The 16571-nt window shown below is 42.9% G+C and overlaps 1 protein-coding gene across 1 annotated transcript in view; it reads left to right on the top strand.

The window, feature by feature from the left end:
• The window catches only part of UBTD1 (ubiquitin domain containing 1), a 316305-nt gene that overhangs the window by 112267 nt on the left and 187467 nt on the right, over positions 1-16571 (top strand). The window contains exon 2 of the mRNA XM_044056231.1: positions 8570-8797. Coding sequence (XP_043912166.1) covers positions 8570-8797 — 228 coding nt within the window. The remainder of the gene's footprint in view (positions 1-8569; positions 8798-16571) is intronic.

The raw sequence follows: 16571 nt of genomic DNA, 5'->3' as shown, positions 1-16571 counted from the left end.
TCCTCAGTCTTTCTTGCCGCGTGGCGCCCGAAGCAGAAGCTGTTCGCAAGTGCCGGTCGGTCAGATCCAGAGATTACTACTACCGAATACTACTTGAAGACTTCTAAAAGCTAAGTACCCGTTGGGGACTCTTTCTTGCCTCAGCCGATGTCAGAAAAAGTAAATAACTGTTTAACTTGTGGGAAACAAATACCTCATAAAGATTTCCACTCTTACTGCCTACCTTGCTTAGGCCCAGACCACGCGTAGCAGCCTGTTTAGCCTGTGCTTCCTTCAACCGGCGAGCGGCTTAGGCGTCGGAGTTGCTGAACAGTTTTCGGCTCAGATTTTGCGTACATTATGCCGTCGGATCCTCCGACTACCCAAATTGTTAAAAGCAAAGTAAAGACCGACACTCGCGGTCGCGGTTTCGGCGAAACCACGGCTAAGCAAGCATGAAGTGTCTCGGTTTCGGCGAAACCGAGAAAGCGGTCAATCTTCAGCCGAATCCATGACTACTACTGAGGCTCCTGCTACCTTAGTTGAATCGGCCTCTGAAGTTTTGCCTACTACTGTGGTTCCTAGTGAATTATCAGACACCATCCCTTTGGATGTCTCTACCCCAGCACGTGGTGCTGCTAGGCCTCCTGCAGCCATGTCTATTAAGGCCTTTGCCAGGGCTAAAGCAGCCAAAACTGTTAAATCAGTGCCTGCTAAGCCCCCCTCACACAGGCCCACTTCTAGTTCACAAATGCTTACTCTGGCAGAGGATGTAATATCCTTAATTAGTGGATCCCAATCTCACCCAGACAAGGCCTCTCAGCCTTCAGAAAAGAGACCTAGAGCAGAGCCCCCCGAGCCAGTGTCCTCTGATGATTCTTCGGATGACTCAGACATTACAGATCAGCCAGAGGCTCCATTTCTACTTATGAAGATTCCGATGCTGAAGAATCCATTCCATCTGCCTCTCCACCAGAGGAATTTTCCTTTGGAGAAACCTTACATGCCATGAGAGAACAATTCCAATGGCAGGGACAAGATTACTCAGATTCAAGAAAAAGGCTTAGGACCTTTCTGCACTTACCACAACATAGGCCCTTAGCTATACCTCCAGTTCTGCCTGTTGTGGATGATGCATTTAATGATGTTTGCACTGCTCCTGATACTTTACCTCCAGCCCCTGCCAAACCAGATAGATTTTACAGGGTGCCAGACACTCATCACCACCTATACAAGGCCCCACTTGCAGATCCTGAGACTATATCCCAGGGGCCTAAGGCAGTAGCCTCGACCTCAGCAAAAAACCCTCTCCCTTCTGAAAGGGAATCCAGGTCCTTAGAGATGGGGGGAAAAAGTTTACACCTGTGCTACTCTCTCAGCTAGAGCTTTAAACTGTCAGTTTCATATGATCCAATACCAAGAGTTTATGCTTGATCAGTTAACTAAGAAGCTGTCCTCTGATGACTCCTTAGATAAGAAATATGTTTTAGAAATGGTGAATAACATTCAGCAGGTTAGTAACCATTCCTTAAAATGTGGCTATGATGCACTGGAGGCTTCATTTAGATCAGCCATGACTGGCACAGTGATAAGAAGGCATGCATGGTTGAAAGAACAGGTCTTGCGGATCATGTTAAAGCAAAGCTGTTAGATGCTCCTATGGATAAGGCCAGTCTATTTGGTACCCCTGCTCAGCAAGTAATGAAGAAAATGGAAGAGAAGGCAAAATCTGTACAAACAGTTAAGGATTTCTTACAGGTTCAGCCCCAAGGTTTAGCAGGAACTGGCCTGCCAAAAATTGGTCCTTTCCAGACTCCTCAAAATCTCAAAGAGGCAGGAATAGGCGCTCTAGAGGCAGAAATCAATCCAGAGGAGGTGCCTACAGAGGGCGCCAGTGGCAAGGCAATAACCAGCGAGGCACAGACACAACCACTGCCACTGCAACAGGACAATCACAATGACTTGGCTCTGACACCTACCAGGGAGCAAATAGCAGCACCTTTAGGCGGAAAGTTAGCCTTATTTTCAAAAATTGGCACTATATCACAAAAGACAAGTGGATTTTGCAAACCATAGACCAAGGCTACAGGTTCCACTTCCACACCTTACCAGTAAAAGAGGAATGCCAAACCTACCTCCAAATCAAAAACAGAAGCTCTAAAGCAGATAGCTCAATTAACAAAGATGAGAGCTGTGGAAAGAGTACCAATAACAGAACAGGGCAAAGGATTCTACTCCAGACTCTTCCTAGTACCAAGAAAAGAGAAAAGTTGGAGACCTATTCTCGACCTGTCCGTCTTAAACACATTCATCATTGTCCCAAAATTCAAAATGCTGACCCTACAGCAACTTCTTCCCATGCTGGGCAAGGAGTGTTGGCTGGTAACTCTAGATCTCAAGGAGGCATACCTGCACGTCCCCATACGACCAAATTGCAGAAGATACCTCAGATTTCTTGCAGGATCAGAGCATTATCAATTCTCAGCATTGCCCTTTGGCTTATCTACTGCCCAGAGTATTCACAAAATGCCTGGCATCAGTAATCGCTCATTGCAGGCTACAGGGAATCCAAATTTATCCATACCTGGACGACTGCCTGTTACAAGCGGACAACAAAAGCAAGCTGACAACAGATTTACAAAGAGTCATTTGCTTACTACAAGCCCTGGGATACACAGTCAATTTAAAAAAGTCAAGACTGATACCATCCCAGACAAGAACATTCTTGGGTGCGGAATTGGACACAGTAAAACAAATGGCATTCCTAACTGCAGAAAAACAAGAACAACTCCCTCTTTACTTCTTGGCATTAACAAAGCAGAACAAACTAACAGCAAGAAAAGTACTGCAGGCCTTGGGCTTTATGGCATCATGCATAATCCTGGTACCCCATGCCAGACTGCATATGAGAAAACTACAGTGGTACCTAAAGAATTTATGGTCTCAACACAGGCACAGCTTAGAAACCGAAATTCCAATAATCCCATGCCTGAAACAAGAGTTCCTATGGTGGGCTCAAGCATGCCAGTCAAACCCAGGCTTGCCATTCTACAACTTTCAAGCAAGCCAAACCATCACAACGGATGCCTCAGACCTAGGCTGGGGGGCGCACATGTTGGACAAATGCATACAAGGATTGTGGACTCCAGACCAGCTGCACCTGCACATAAACCAAAAAGAAATGCTGACAGTAAAACTAGCAATCCAGAAATTCAGACCATTCCTCAAAGAAGGCCATTTAATGATAAGGACAGACAACACCACAGTCATGTGGTACATCAACAAACAGGGAGGCACTCATTCATACCCCCTATGCAGGATGACTCTGGACCTTTGGAATATGGCTCTGAGCTACAACATCCAGTTACAGGCAATATTTGTGCCGGCAAAAGAAAACACCCTAGCAGACATGTTAAGCAGAACCACCTCGGATGCTCACGAATGGATGCTACACCCGGACATCTTCAAGGCCATCACAAAGAAATGGGGAATGCCACAAATAGACCTATTCGCATCCCCACTCAATCACCAGCTCAAAAAATTCTGCACAAGGACATACCACCCACTTGCATGGAAGGTGGAATCTCTATCCTTCAGTTGGAAAGGCCTGACAGCATATGCATTTCCACCTCTTCCTTTGATCCACAAGGTACTACTGAAAATCAAAGAGGAACGTCCAAGGATAATTCTGATAGCTCCGAATTGGCCAAGACAACACTGGTATCCATTGCTGAGGAGCATGTCTCAGGGGAGAATGTGGTCAATACCCCTGATGTCTTTGATGTTAACTCAGAACAACTACAACATCATGCACCCAAACCTAAAAACCTTGCAACTGACTGCCTGGAACATCACATAACAGCAACTAACCCAGACTTATCCCAAAGGGTTAAAGACATTATCCTTGAAGCCCGCAGACCTACAACAAGAAGGAACTATGCAGGAAAATGGAAAAGGTTTGTCATTTGGAGTACTGAAAGAGGAAAAGATGTGTCGAACATAGATATTGCTAACATCCTGGAGTACTTGGCAGAGCTTCTACATACAGGCCTGTCCTATTCCTCCATCAAGATACATGCATCAGCTATTTCAGCAGAATACAGCTTCGATCCACCTGTCTTTTAGCATCCTCTTCTCAGGCAGTTCCTCAGAGGGATCAAGAATGTAAAACCTCCTAGGAAACCACCATTACCAGCATGGGACTTGAACTTTGTGCTAGAAAAATTGACACTCCCTCCATTTGAACCAGCAGCAACAGCAGATCTTCAACACCTATCATGGAAAACTGCTTTCCTACTGGCAATTACTTCAGCAAGGAGGGTTACGGAACAACAGGCCTTAATGGCAGTACAACCCTTCCTAATCTTCCATCAAGATAGAGTGTCCATGAGAACTAATCCTACATTTATGCCTAAGGTGGTATCCAGAGTGTCTTTAAACCAGGCAATCCACCTACCTACCTTCTTTCCCAATCCACAGAACAGGGGGAAAGACTGCTGCATACCTTGGATGTACATAGACAGTTACGCTACTACCTGGACAGAACCAAAGGTAACAGAAAAACTGACCAGCTTTTAGTAGCCTATGCAACAGGAAGGGAAGGAAAAGCAATTTCCAAACAGACGATCTCCAAATGGATAGGAAATTGCATAAGATTCTGTTACTCCTACCATGGAAAACCAATTCCACAGAACATAAGACCCCATTCTACAAGGGCTACAGCCACTGCCACAGCTTTCTTACGAGGAGTGGCAACCAAGGACATTATTGAGGCGGCTACTTGGACCTCCGTGCATACATTTGCCAAGCATTATAATTTACCTCTATACTCTAGATCCCGAGCAGGGTTTGCCACTGCTGTATTGCAAGGGATCCTAACTACACCATAATTCTTCTTCCTCCTCCCCTAGTTTGGCTATGGTATTCTACCCATTTGTTATGACTGCAGATGCATCCTTGAAGGACATAGTACAGTTTTGTACCTACCATAAATGTAGATGTCCGAACAGGATAGCATCTGCAGTCAGGATTACCCACCCTCCTTCCCCTCTGTGGTACTCCTAGGGTATTTACCCTCCTAATAGCTAGCTGGGGGGGAGTCTCTTATGGTGTATTTGTTTGTATATATGTACATACATGCTTATTTTTGTGTTTGCCTTCTACTATTTTGGAAACATTGGCATTTATCCAAAATTTAGCTTTCCAAGTGGGCAACTGGCATCTGGGGCAAGAAACACTGAGGAAAATGGCGTCGGCTGATGCCTTTATACCTGAAGACCAGCAGAGATGACGTCGGGTGAAGTGCGACATCAGCCGAAGCCGGACCCAGACTTTGGAATCCGGCCGACCGAAGGGCTGCCTGACGACAGGACAACCCATTTGTTATGACTGCAGATGCTATCCTGTTCGGACATCTACATTTATGGTAGGTACAAAACTGTACTTTTGTAGGGTTTGTTTATGGCAGGGGACCACCAGATTGTCTTCCTTTTTTTTTTTGAGGAGAACATCTTGGTTCTGTTGGGTATGGCAAGATCCATGCATTTGTGTACGTGTTTGTACAGTGCATTGGTGTATGATTTGGCGGTCATGCAACTATTCGCCATTTGCATGGGTGCCTTGAAGTTAGCCACCTCTGTTTTTAGAAGCCCAAAGTTAACTTTGGAGAGGTTTTTCATGGTGGTTACCTTTGCAGGGGGGTGGGAGGGATGCAGATTTCCAATGTTATATGTTTGTGGTCGGATCTAATCAGGGAGGAGCTGACTATTGTTGCGGGTATTTCTTTAAGTGTGGTTGGAGGTGATGGGGGATAGAAATTTGAAGTGAACTTGTCAGCCAGCAGGTTTGCTATAGTTTCTGGTTGAGTGTAAGTGTTGCCATTCATGATTAACTTGGCACATTGCTGAATATTTCCCCTGAGGTCATGAACATTAAAAAAAAAAAAAAAACTTGTAGTTGCCTTTCACCTGGGAGGCTGTTTTTGCCTCATGGTTTGCTTTGGCAGATGTGACCAGCTCTCTAACTTGTTTTAGACTGGTAAGGCCTTCTTTAGCTATGTTAGAAACCTGGGAGGAAACTCCCAGATATGCTCAGAACTAGTTCAAAATGATGTGAAGATTACTGATCCTACAGACATTGCCAACATACTAGCTGACAGGTTCAGTGCAAACTTCTCCCCCCCTCCCCCCCAAAAGGAGAGATATCTATACCAAGCGATTGCAGCCCCCCAAACATCTCCAACGCCCAAGTGAGAACTGCTCTCTCCAAAGCAAAAAACACAGCATCCATGGGACCTGATGGTGTCCCGGCTGTGTGCTCCACGAACTCAGCGAGGAATTAAACCCACAGCTAGGACAGCTGTTTAATCATAGTCTTACCTCTGGATCATTACCCAGGGTGGCGCACTGCAACTGTGGTCCCACTTCACAAAGGCGGTGCCTCCACCGACCCTGGAAATTACCGGCCCATTAGCTTGACAAGCCTTATCTGCAAAGCCATGGAGAGGATCATAATGGACCTCATAAATAAAGACATAGGGAATTTGCAGACTTTGGATCCATCCCAGTTTGGCTTTGTCAAAGGCAGATCATGCCTTCTAAACTTGGTTGACTTTTTGAAACAGTCACCAAAGCCATTGATGAGGAAAGGCAGTCCATACAGCCTACCTCGATCTGGCAAAGGCCTTGATACAATACCCTACTCGGGTATCATTGAAAAACTCATCAGCTTAAATGTTAACCCATACATCACAAGATGGGTTGCAAACTGGCTGAGTGACAGAACCCACAGGGTCAGAGTTGCTGGCGCCATGTCAGACTCAAAGCCTGTCACAAGTGGTGTACCACAGGGCTCAGTCCTGGGCCCACTCTTGTTTGGCATCTACTTTTCCAGTACAAGCAAACACAGGAGGGTTATGGCTGACAAAGTTTGCAGATGACTGCAAACTGGGCGCCATAGTAGAAAACACATCTGACACAGATATCCTTCAGAAGGGTCTCACAGAAGCGGATAACTGGTGCCAGAGCCATGGCCTAAAGTTAAATGCCAAAAATGCATAGTCATACCCTTCGGAAAAACAAGGTTACCCTAGCTACCAAATAGGTGGCAATCCACTGAGCACAGAAGAAGTTATCAGGGACCTGGGGACCCAGGTTGATAGTAGTCTGTCATTCGACACCCATGTAGCTAAAGTAGTTAGGAAGACCTTCTACATTGCCCACCTTATCATGAAGGGATTCTCATCTAGATCAAGGGAGGTCATAGTCTCCCTGTACTCATCACTCATCAGACCAATGATTGAGTACAATGCCCCATTCGGAATGTATCTGACCCAACACTTGCAGCAGCTGGAGAGGCCACAAAGTTCCTCACCAAAAGGATAAAGGGTCTCAAACATCTGTCCTATGCTGCCCGACTGAAAGAACTCCAGCTCTATTCAGTCGCTTACCGCTTGCTCAGAGGTGACCTTTGCCTAACATACAAGGCCATGTCCAACCCAGATTTGATGAATATGCTTCACCTCAAAAAATCTAGATCCGTCAGAGCCACAAGGGTGGGAGACTTAAACCTCGACACGGCTATTAATAGGACATGCTGGAGGGATAGATTCATCACCCAAAGACTCCCTATGCTGTGGAATAAAATCCCAGTATATGTGAGGCAGAGCTCCTCGCTGGCCTTGTTCAAGAGAAATCTTGACCAATGGATGGGAGATCGCAGATGTACCCCAGGGATTACCTCAGTGTCACTGCTCGACAGAGGCACAGCAAAATAATGGGTATAGTTCCCCATACTAAAGGGGTGGCGTAAGCCACAAAACTATGGGCTAGGCTTGTAAATGCCCTCGGGCAGATAGCCTAGTATGAACCTATGAACCTATGAAGTGTCTTTTTGCACTGTTTTGTTTGTTCCTCCTTGGCTTTAGAAATGATTTTATTCCTTTTTATTGAATAACCTGTTTATGCTTGGAATCCACCAGGTTGGTTTATTTTTGATTGTAATCATTGGTTTGATTCAGACAGGTATGGACTCCTCCATGCAGCTATGAATATGGTTGTACACTGCTTTTGTATGCAACTCAGAGTAGGCCACGGTGTCATCCGGGTTCGGAGAGGCTTGGAACTTTAATAAGCTGTCACTAAGTTTGAGGTAATTGGCCTGGGCAAAGTTCTTAACAGGTTTGGTGTTTAATGGGGGTTCTCGGTTAGCTTTAATACTGAAACAGAGCATTTTGTGATCAGATCTTATGAGGGAAAAGTTAATGCATGGGAGGAAGCAGCATCCCCCCATGTTCGTGAGTACTAAGTCTAGGATATTCGTACCTCTAGTTGAGGAGCTAACTAGTTACTTGTTCTGTTTCTGGTCTTGCAAGTTGGCAGAATCCATGTGCCTATAGGCTGGTTAACATATTGATGCTTTTCATCCAGTCTAGTCAAGAGGCTTTTTGGTACTCTTGCTACTTTAAAACAGTGTACAGGCTAGCTTAATACAGTCTTGTGTAACTGGATGCTTAATAGACACCATGTTCTTCAATTTTTTATTTGTTCATTCATTTTTGTTTGTTTATTTATTTTGATGTTTTATTTTATAGGTCGCAATGAACCATTGAAAAAAGAAAGGCCCAAGTGGAAGAGTGAGTACCCCATGACTGATGGACAGTTACGTAGTAAAAGGGATGAATTCTGGGATACTGCACCAGCATTTGAAGGACGTAAGGAAATCTGGGATGCACTGAAGGCTGCAGCTTATGCAGTTGAATCAAATGATCACGAATTGGCACAGGCTATTTTGGATGGTGCCAATGTTATGCTGCCGTATGGTAAGTGGCTTTAAGAAAGGTTGAGGTTATTTATTGTTTAATACATTTTGAAATTAGACATGCTAGAAATCCATGTTTCAAGAAAAATTGTAGCAAAATAGTTGGATTTGCTGTGAGGTTTTGTTTTAGGAATGCTCAGTTAAGATAAGTAATGATGCTCTTTGCTTGAATTTTAGTGAAGATTTATTGTATGTAACAGAGCTGTTAAAGGAAGATTTTAGTGCTTCCATCCAAAGACTTCATCAGAATAAAAAGTGCAGTAAAAACACATTTAAATACACTTAGTAAAAAATCAATACTTAACCAAACAACTAGCAGTTCCAGTTCAAGTCTATAGAACGCAATTAATGACAATTTTGTATGTAAACCAGCCAGTATTAATAAATGTACTGTTTTTAAAAACACTTTATACAGATGGTTTCATTGGTACCAGGATATTTGTCTCCTTGCATCTTAACTTGCCAGAAAGCTAGTCTGACTTTCCCGGTCAACAAATGTTAAATAAATAAAATAAAAATAAAGGTTCTCTCAAGAATTTTGTCCTTAGAGCCCCCCCCCCAGTAATCTTTTGGAACTAACTGTAGGACAGGAAAATAAAACTTTTTAAAAGACTTGCATACAGTGGAATTCTTAAGTAGTGCACTATTTGTGTCTTTTTTCATTCTAGCATACAAATGTTCTTTTATTCTAGTATTTAACTTCCTTGTTGTCATTCCTATATAAAAGGAGAAACAACAGGAGCATACAGCAATATACACTATGCCTGTGCTGTTGCAATCAAAGTGGCCTTCTACTTTAATATGTTTATCCATATGGGGCAGCATAATGGAAGGACCTTCCCAAATGTAACTGCAGCTAGTCAAAACCCACAGTTAAACATTCCTAGATTTTTGTCAGTGTGAATAAAATTAACAGCTGTATGATTTGTCTCCAGAAATTGCTTAATGGACCTAACTTTTTTTTAACGTAAAAGCGTGGCTGTTCACCTATCTTCTGACCTAGTTCAAAATTCCAAATTCCCTTTAAGATGTTGTTCCTGATATTGTTGTCATGAACTCTCATATGTAAACAGAAACTGTGTAGTTTATGCTATCATTCTGTATAACTTGAGCACTAATCCGGATTCCGGCGTGTAGCTCACGAGACATTTGCCTGCGAGCTACATCGCCGAAACCAAACGGCTGCATCAGCACTTTGCCATAGTGCAAAGTGCCTGAAAAGCACAGCCGCTGCAACTATAATCTATGGACGAGCAGCTGCAGCCGTACGGGCTGTGTAACGCATTCCTTCTCGTGCAAGGAATGCATTTATTTAATTATTTATTTATTGTGGTGTCAGACTGACAACGCAAGCAACCTCCACCCCCCCCCCCAACACAACCCAAATGACACACAGCCCACAGTGTGCCACTCAACCACAGCCCATAAGGCATAACAATGTGCCCAACACTCTAGATATAGGTGGCTCTATAGTCAGGCACACTAATGTTCCACTCACCAGGCTAAACAAGGAGAAAGTTACTGTCAGCTGCCTGTCTGGTACCAGGATCCACCACATAAGACACGCTCGGGTCACTCCATAACAAGTACAAATATGACTCTGTCATTGTCCATGTTCGTGTGAATGACCTGAGACGTACCTCCCTGGACTACATTTTATTTATTTTTATTTTATTTTACATTTGTTGACCGGGTTAGTCCAACTGGATATATGTCCATTTTCAGTAGATGCCCGGGGAGAAAAGCTCCACAACTCACAGTATTATTTACAGAAAATGACATTTTACAATTTCAGGAACATAACAGATTTTTGCCATTCCTTGTGCTTCTGCTTACAGAATCTTAGCACATGTCAGCTATGGTTAGTCATACAAAGAAATCTCTAATAACACCTTTAAACAGTTAAGTCACACTTTATTTATTGTTAATAGAAAAGTAACTAGCTTATAGATATGGAGAATAATAACCAGAAATAAGTGAGGTAGTCAGTCAGGGTTAGCACAGGGGCATAACCACTGTGATTTGAAGTATGGCTTCAGTTTGCTTTTAAATAGGGTTATTGAAGAAAGGGAGGTTAGGTCACAGGAGAGGGAGTCCCAGGTTTTACCAACAATATTAGAGAACAGAGAGTCACCAGCCAAATTGTTAGTTTTACTTGTTTGTACAAGTAGTTTATTAGATGAGCGTAGGGTCTTGAGGTTATTATAGGGGGTGATAAGGTTTGTAAATATAGATGTGTTAGTAGGTTGATATAGGATTTTGTGGGCAACTGTTAGTTGGTTAAATAGTAGTAGATTTGGCAACTCTAACCATCCTAGTTGTTGAAGATTGTTACAATGATGGGTTCTGTAGGCAGATCCAGTTGCAAATCTGGCAATATTATTGTAGGAGATAGCCAGCTTGTTCAAGTTGCTTTTACATAGTTTAGTATATGTAGGGGAGGCATAAAGAAGGGTAGAGATTTAAGTTGGTTCGGACAATAGTGGTCCTGGCTAGTGGGGTCAGAAAGGGTTTGATCCTGTAGAGGGAACCCAGTCTTGTTGACTGTTTTTATAGTACTGTTAATACGGGAGTCATAGGTAAGGTTGTTGTCTATTAGTACCCCAAGTAGCTTTGTATGGATTAAGGATGTAAGGAGTTTACATGAAAAGAGACATGGAGGAGCTCTCCGATCTTGTAGCCCAGGCAGGTATGACCCTAGCCCTGAGTAGTATCCTGCCATCACCCAGAATGATACCACAGTACAAGGACAAAATGATTGAGTTCAACAATTGGCTAAGCTTTTGGTGTCATTCTAAGGGGGTCCAGTATCTGTCAGTGCCTGGGATGACATGATCGACAGACCACGATGCTTTGCCAGAGATGGCTTGCACCTGTCGCCATTGGGATTCCGGATACTGGCTAAGGCTCTTGCCACCCCTATAGTGCCTTTTTTAGGCAAGGTTCAAATGAAAAATTCACCACTGTAACAGGTACAAGCAAGCAAAATCTGAGGGTAATGGTACTCTGTGCTAGAAGTCTAAACCTCAAAAGGCATTCACTTGAGGCACTCCTTAAAATGGAGAACATCAACATCTGTGCAGTGACAGAGACCTGGTTCAAGTTTCCAGAGAGCACCCCTGCATTACCAGGCTATAATTCATACCACACCTTTCGGCCACCTAACCTGGACCGAAACACTAAAGGCGGAGGCGTGTCCATATTCATTAAGGATATCCATACCTCTAGGGTAGTTGCTCAGCATAATGCATCCAAGATTATCCAAGTGCAACTAACTCTGAGCAAGACCGCAATCCAAATTGTAACTTGCTACAGATCCCTCACCATACCTGAGGATTCCCACTCATTTCTTGATGCACTGGAAAATATTATGGTACAACCCAACACCCTAATAATGGGCAATTTCAACTACCCCACCATTAACTGGGCAAACTACTCTTGTACCAACTCTTTTGCTCAACGTTTTCTGGAATTCATAAATTCCAACACCTTGGATCAACTTATCCACACCCCAACCAGGGGCAGCAATATCCTAGACCTGGTCATTACCAACATGGGTGACCAGTGTTCCACACCAGAGGTAAATTCCTCATTGGTCAGATTCAACCACAAGCTAATCACCCTAGACCTCCACATCCCACCCCCACCCCCCATTATGGAAACCACAGTAAAAAAAATTTCTCCATAGCCAACTTCACGCTTCTTAAGACAGAAGTGGCAGACTACACAACACCCATGCAGACGGACAATAGAGGTACGACTGCTGAATCCTACACAAATGCACGTTATAAGCACTTACACAAGTGCATGGATCGTGATATCCCTAACAGAACCAAGATGCTATCCTCCAAAAAAGAAGCCAATCTGGTGGTCCCCTGCCATACAACACAAGAAAGAAACTGTTGCAAAAAAGTGTAAAATCCCATGATTGGAGGAACTCCCAGGTCAGCCTCAGTAAGAAGCTGAGATCCCTCATAAAATCCTCCAAAGCTAGTTGCGAAAACAAAATCGCCACTGATTCTAAAGACAACCACAAAGCATTCTATAGCTATGTCAAGAATCTCAGTGGCAACACTCAGATCTTCTCTGAGTTACAGCACAATGGTACTAAATATACAGGGCCAATTGATATTGCCAACATCCTGGCAGATAGGTTCAGTGCTAACTTTACCCCCCTCTCACACTCTAAAGGGCCCATCTCTATACCAGAAGAATGTAAAGTTCCTGTAATCACGACTGCACAGGTAAAAACCACACTCCAAAACCAAGAACACAGCATCCATGGGACCTGACAGTATCCCAGGTTGCATTCTATATGCACTACAGAATGAACTGGCACCCCACCTAAGCACCATGTTCAATCATAGCCTCACCTCAGGCTTTTTGCCCACTGAATGCCGCACAGTGATGGTTATCCCACTCCACAAAGGGGAAGCCACCACAGACCCCCGGGAACTACTGACCCATTAGCCTGACGAGCCTGGTCTGCAAGGCCATGGAACATATCATCATTGGAACTTATAAACAAAGACATTCATAATCTCCAAACTCTGGACCTCACCCAGTTTGGGTTTGTAAAAGGAAGATCATGTCTCTTAAACCTGATAAACTTCTTTGAAGCAGTCAACAGAGCCATAGATGAGGGTAAGATGGTTCACACAGCCTATCTAGATCTCACCAAGGCTTTTGACACCATCCCCCCCACTCTGGAATTATAGATAAACTCACTAAACTAGGTATAAATCCCTGTCACAAGATGGCTTGCCAGTTGGCTGACTGACAGAACCCACACTGTGAAAGTAGCAGACTCCAAATCCGTCTTCAGACCAGTGACAAGTGGAGTACCACAGGGTTCAGTCCTAGGTCCTCTCCTGTTTGGTATCTACTTTTCTGAAGTACAGGCTAACACAGAAGGTCTTTGGCTAACGAAGATCGCAGATGACTGCAAACTAGGAGCCATAATCAAAACTCTTAATGTGGACATCCTACAAAAGGGCCTCACTGCGACAGACCTGATGTCAAAGCCATGGCCTCAAGCTCAATGCCAAAAAGTACATTGTCATCCCCTTTGTTAAAAACGCTGTACCCATGAGCTACCACATAGGTGGTAGTCTACTTAACACCGAAAGTGTGTTAAGAGACCTTGGGACACAGGTGGACAGTAGTCTCTCCTTTGATAATCACATCGCCACAGTAGTCAGGAAATCCTATGTGACATGCCTCATCACAAAAGGTTTCTCATCCAGGAAAAAAGAGGTTATTGTTCCCCTCTGCTCGTCACTCATTAGACCCATTATAGAGTGCAATGTCCCTTTTGGTATGTACCCTATAAGACATGTACAACAACTGGAAAGGCCGCAGAAATACCTCACAAAGAGGATTACTGGCCTCAAGCAGATGCCCTACGCAGACCGTCTCAAAAAACTCTGGCTTTACTCTGTCGCATATCTCCTACTCAGAGGCAATCTCTGTCAAATATACAAAGCTATGTCAATCCCAGAGCTGTTGGACATGCTCCACTTACAGAAATCTCAGTCCCTCCGAGGTACACGCTCTAGGGACCTAAACCTTGTCACCACAATAAACAGAACATGCTGGAGGGATAGATTCCTGGCCAGAGACTTCACATACTCTGGAACAAACTACCTATCTATATCAAACAAAGCTCCTCATTAGCACTCTTCAAGAAAAGTCTCGATGATTAAATGGGAGATAGGAAATTCACCCCAGGGATCACCTCAATGGCGCTGCTCGACAGGGGCACAGGAAAATAATATTCTTGGGTGGCGAAAGGCAGGGTACCTTTTTGGCTAAGCTTATATAGGCCCTAGGGCCAATAGCCTAGTACCTACCTATGAATCATTCGTGGTAGTCAGCCCTGCATGTTATATAGGAGGAAAAACAGTTTGTATTTTAGATGTAATTTCTTCTGCTGTTCTTTGCAGTTCACTCATGTCATAGCCCCTATCTGCAAATAACCTACCAATGTCTTCAAATCTTTCCAAAAAATGTACCTGACTAGTTGTAAGTTGAGTCATTGTAATAGTTTGCCCACTAGGTATGTTTTTTTCATAAAAGGGGGATGTGCACTAGTCTCATTCAAATAATTAATAGAAAAGCACTCTTTCCTAAAGATCTTACTGCTAAAAGTTCTATGTGTATTATTCCAACAAATGAATACATCCAAAAAGTGTACTTTTGTGCCTATGTTACCCAAGGTGAAAGCTAGGAAATCACTACTTGAAATAACATCTGTTAAGAATTCAGCACATTTTCTTCCACAGTATCAGTTATAAAAAAATAAGTCATTCACAAAATCTGATGGTCTTTGGACAAAAGTGCAAAATCTTTGTGAATATATTACAATTATTTTACTTGTGGTGTTTCTGCTGCTTACCAGTGAATGTTTTTTTTTTTGTTATAATGTCATAGTTTTAGGAAAGTATCCACTTAATCTGTAGCACTTTAGTGGTAGTAATATTTAAAGTACTGTAAGACGTTACTCATTCAATCCTTGATGGCATTTACTTTCCTGAAGTCTTTTAAACCAGAAAACCACTTTCCTGAAAGGTTTTCTTCCATGTCCTCTATCAAGAATACACCTCAAGCGATTTGTATCGTCTCTCAACTGATGTGAGTTAGTTACAGAAATGCAAAATGCAAACATTTTGTGTTAGATGGTAGGCTACACAGTGTTAATATCAAAACAGCATCTGGTGGCTCTGAATTTATAAAATAGAGTGTTTTATTTACCAGAGATTAAAAATATTGTGGTCAAACAGAAATATATTTCTTTAAGCTTGCAAGATAGACCTAAGGTATTGGTGAATGAATCCTTTCATCTCTTCAAGAACTTTACTAGTGATGTAGGGCAAGATGGGAAGTGTACAGCTTTTTTGTAGTATTTGCAGTGAGTACAAATTATGAGTATTGTATGCTTAACAGTACTTGTAAAAAGTCATATTAATATGTAAATCCATGCAAGTTGAGGAGCAGATACGACTGGCAGTATTGTGTTGCTTAATGTTGTGTTTAAGATGGCAGCATTTGTTTCCTTCTAGGTGATGCAGCTTTTACAGTATTAATGCGATTTTAGAAGTGTAGGTAATGTTCATAACTGCTTCAGCAAACATTTATATTTTTGGATGCTTCCACATTACCCAGTATGTGTTTTGCAGACAATTTTTAGTAATGCCAACTCTTTACATCTTACATGATTGCGCATGCATAGCAAGTTCATGTCAGATTTTAGCTGGACCTTTTCTTAATGAACGACCATGATGTTCATGAGAGAATAAACTTAAAATTGTAGTGTTGTTAATGTTAATCCAGTCTATCTCAAATAAAATTGTTATGTTTTGGCTGTGTTTGTCCTACCCAATTGAATGTAATGTTTAGCTTCCAACTCCCACCTGTTGTTTAGCCCCCATCCCTCCAGTGTTGTGACTGTATCGCACTCCATTTCTGTTTTACTTATGTAAATGTTTATTTCATATTTTCATAACTTTTTTTTTGTAAACACACTTCAGGAACTTGAGGCCTGTATATATCTTGCAGTGATGTTTTCATTGTGGATACCTACTATATGCTGTTGGATTGAAGCTGATGCCACTTAGTTGTCTTCATGCAGTATCAGTTTCAATATTAGAGTAATGTTAATGTTAGCACTGAGAACCTTCAAAGTATAGTTCTAGTTCTTGCAGTGTTACTCCTACTTGTGTGTTTTTCCTAGCACCCACTACTTCGCTGGTCCCCCCCAGGGCTGTTGCACTGCT

The sequence above is a fragment of the Protopterus annectens genome, chromosome 14.part0 (genome assembly GCF_019279795.1).
Source record: "Protopterus annectens isolate FY-2018-M chromosome 14.part0, PAN1.0, whole genome shotgun sequence".
In the NCBI taxonomy this organism is placed as follows: Eukaryota; Metazoa; Chordata; order Ceratodontiformes; family Protopteridae; genus Protopterus; species Protopterus annectens.
Note: the sequence above shows the minus strand (reverse complement) of the source record. Positions and strands in the feature narration are given on the sequence as shown.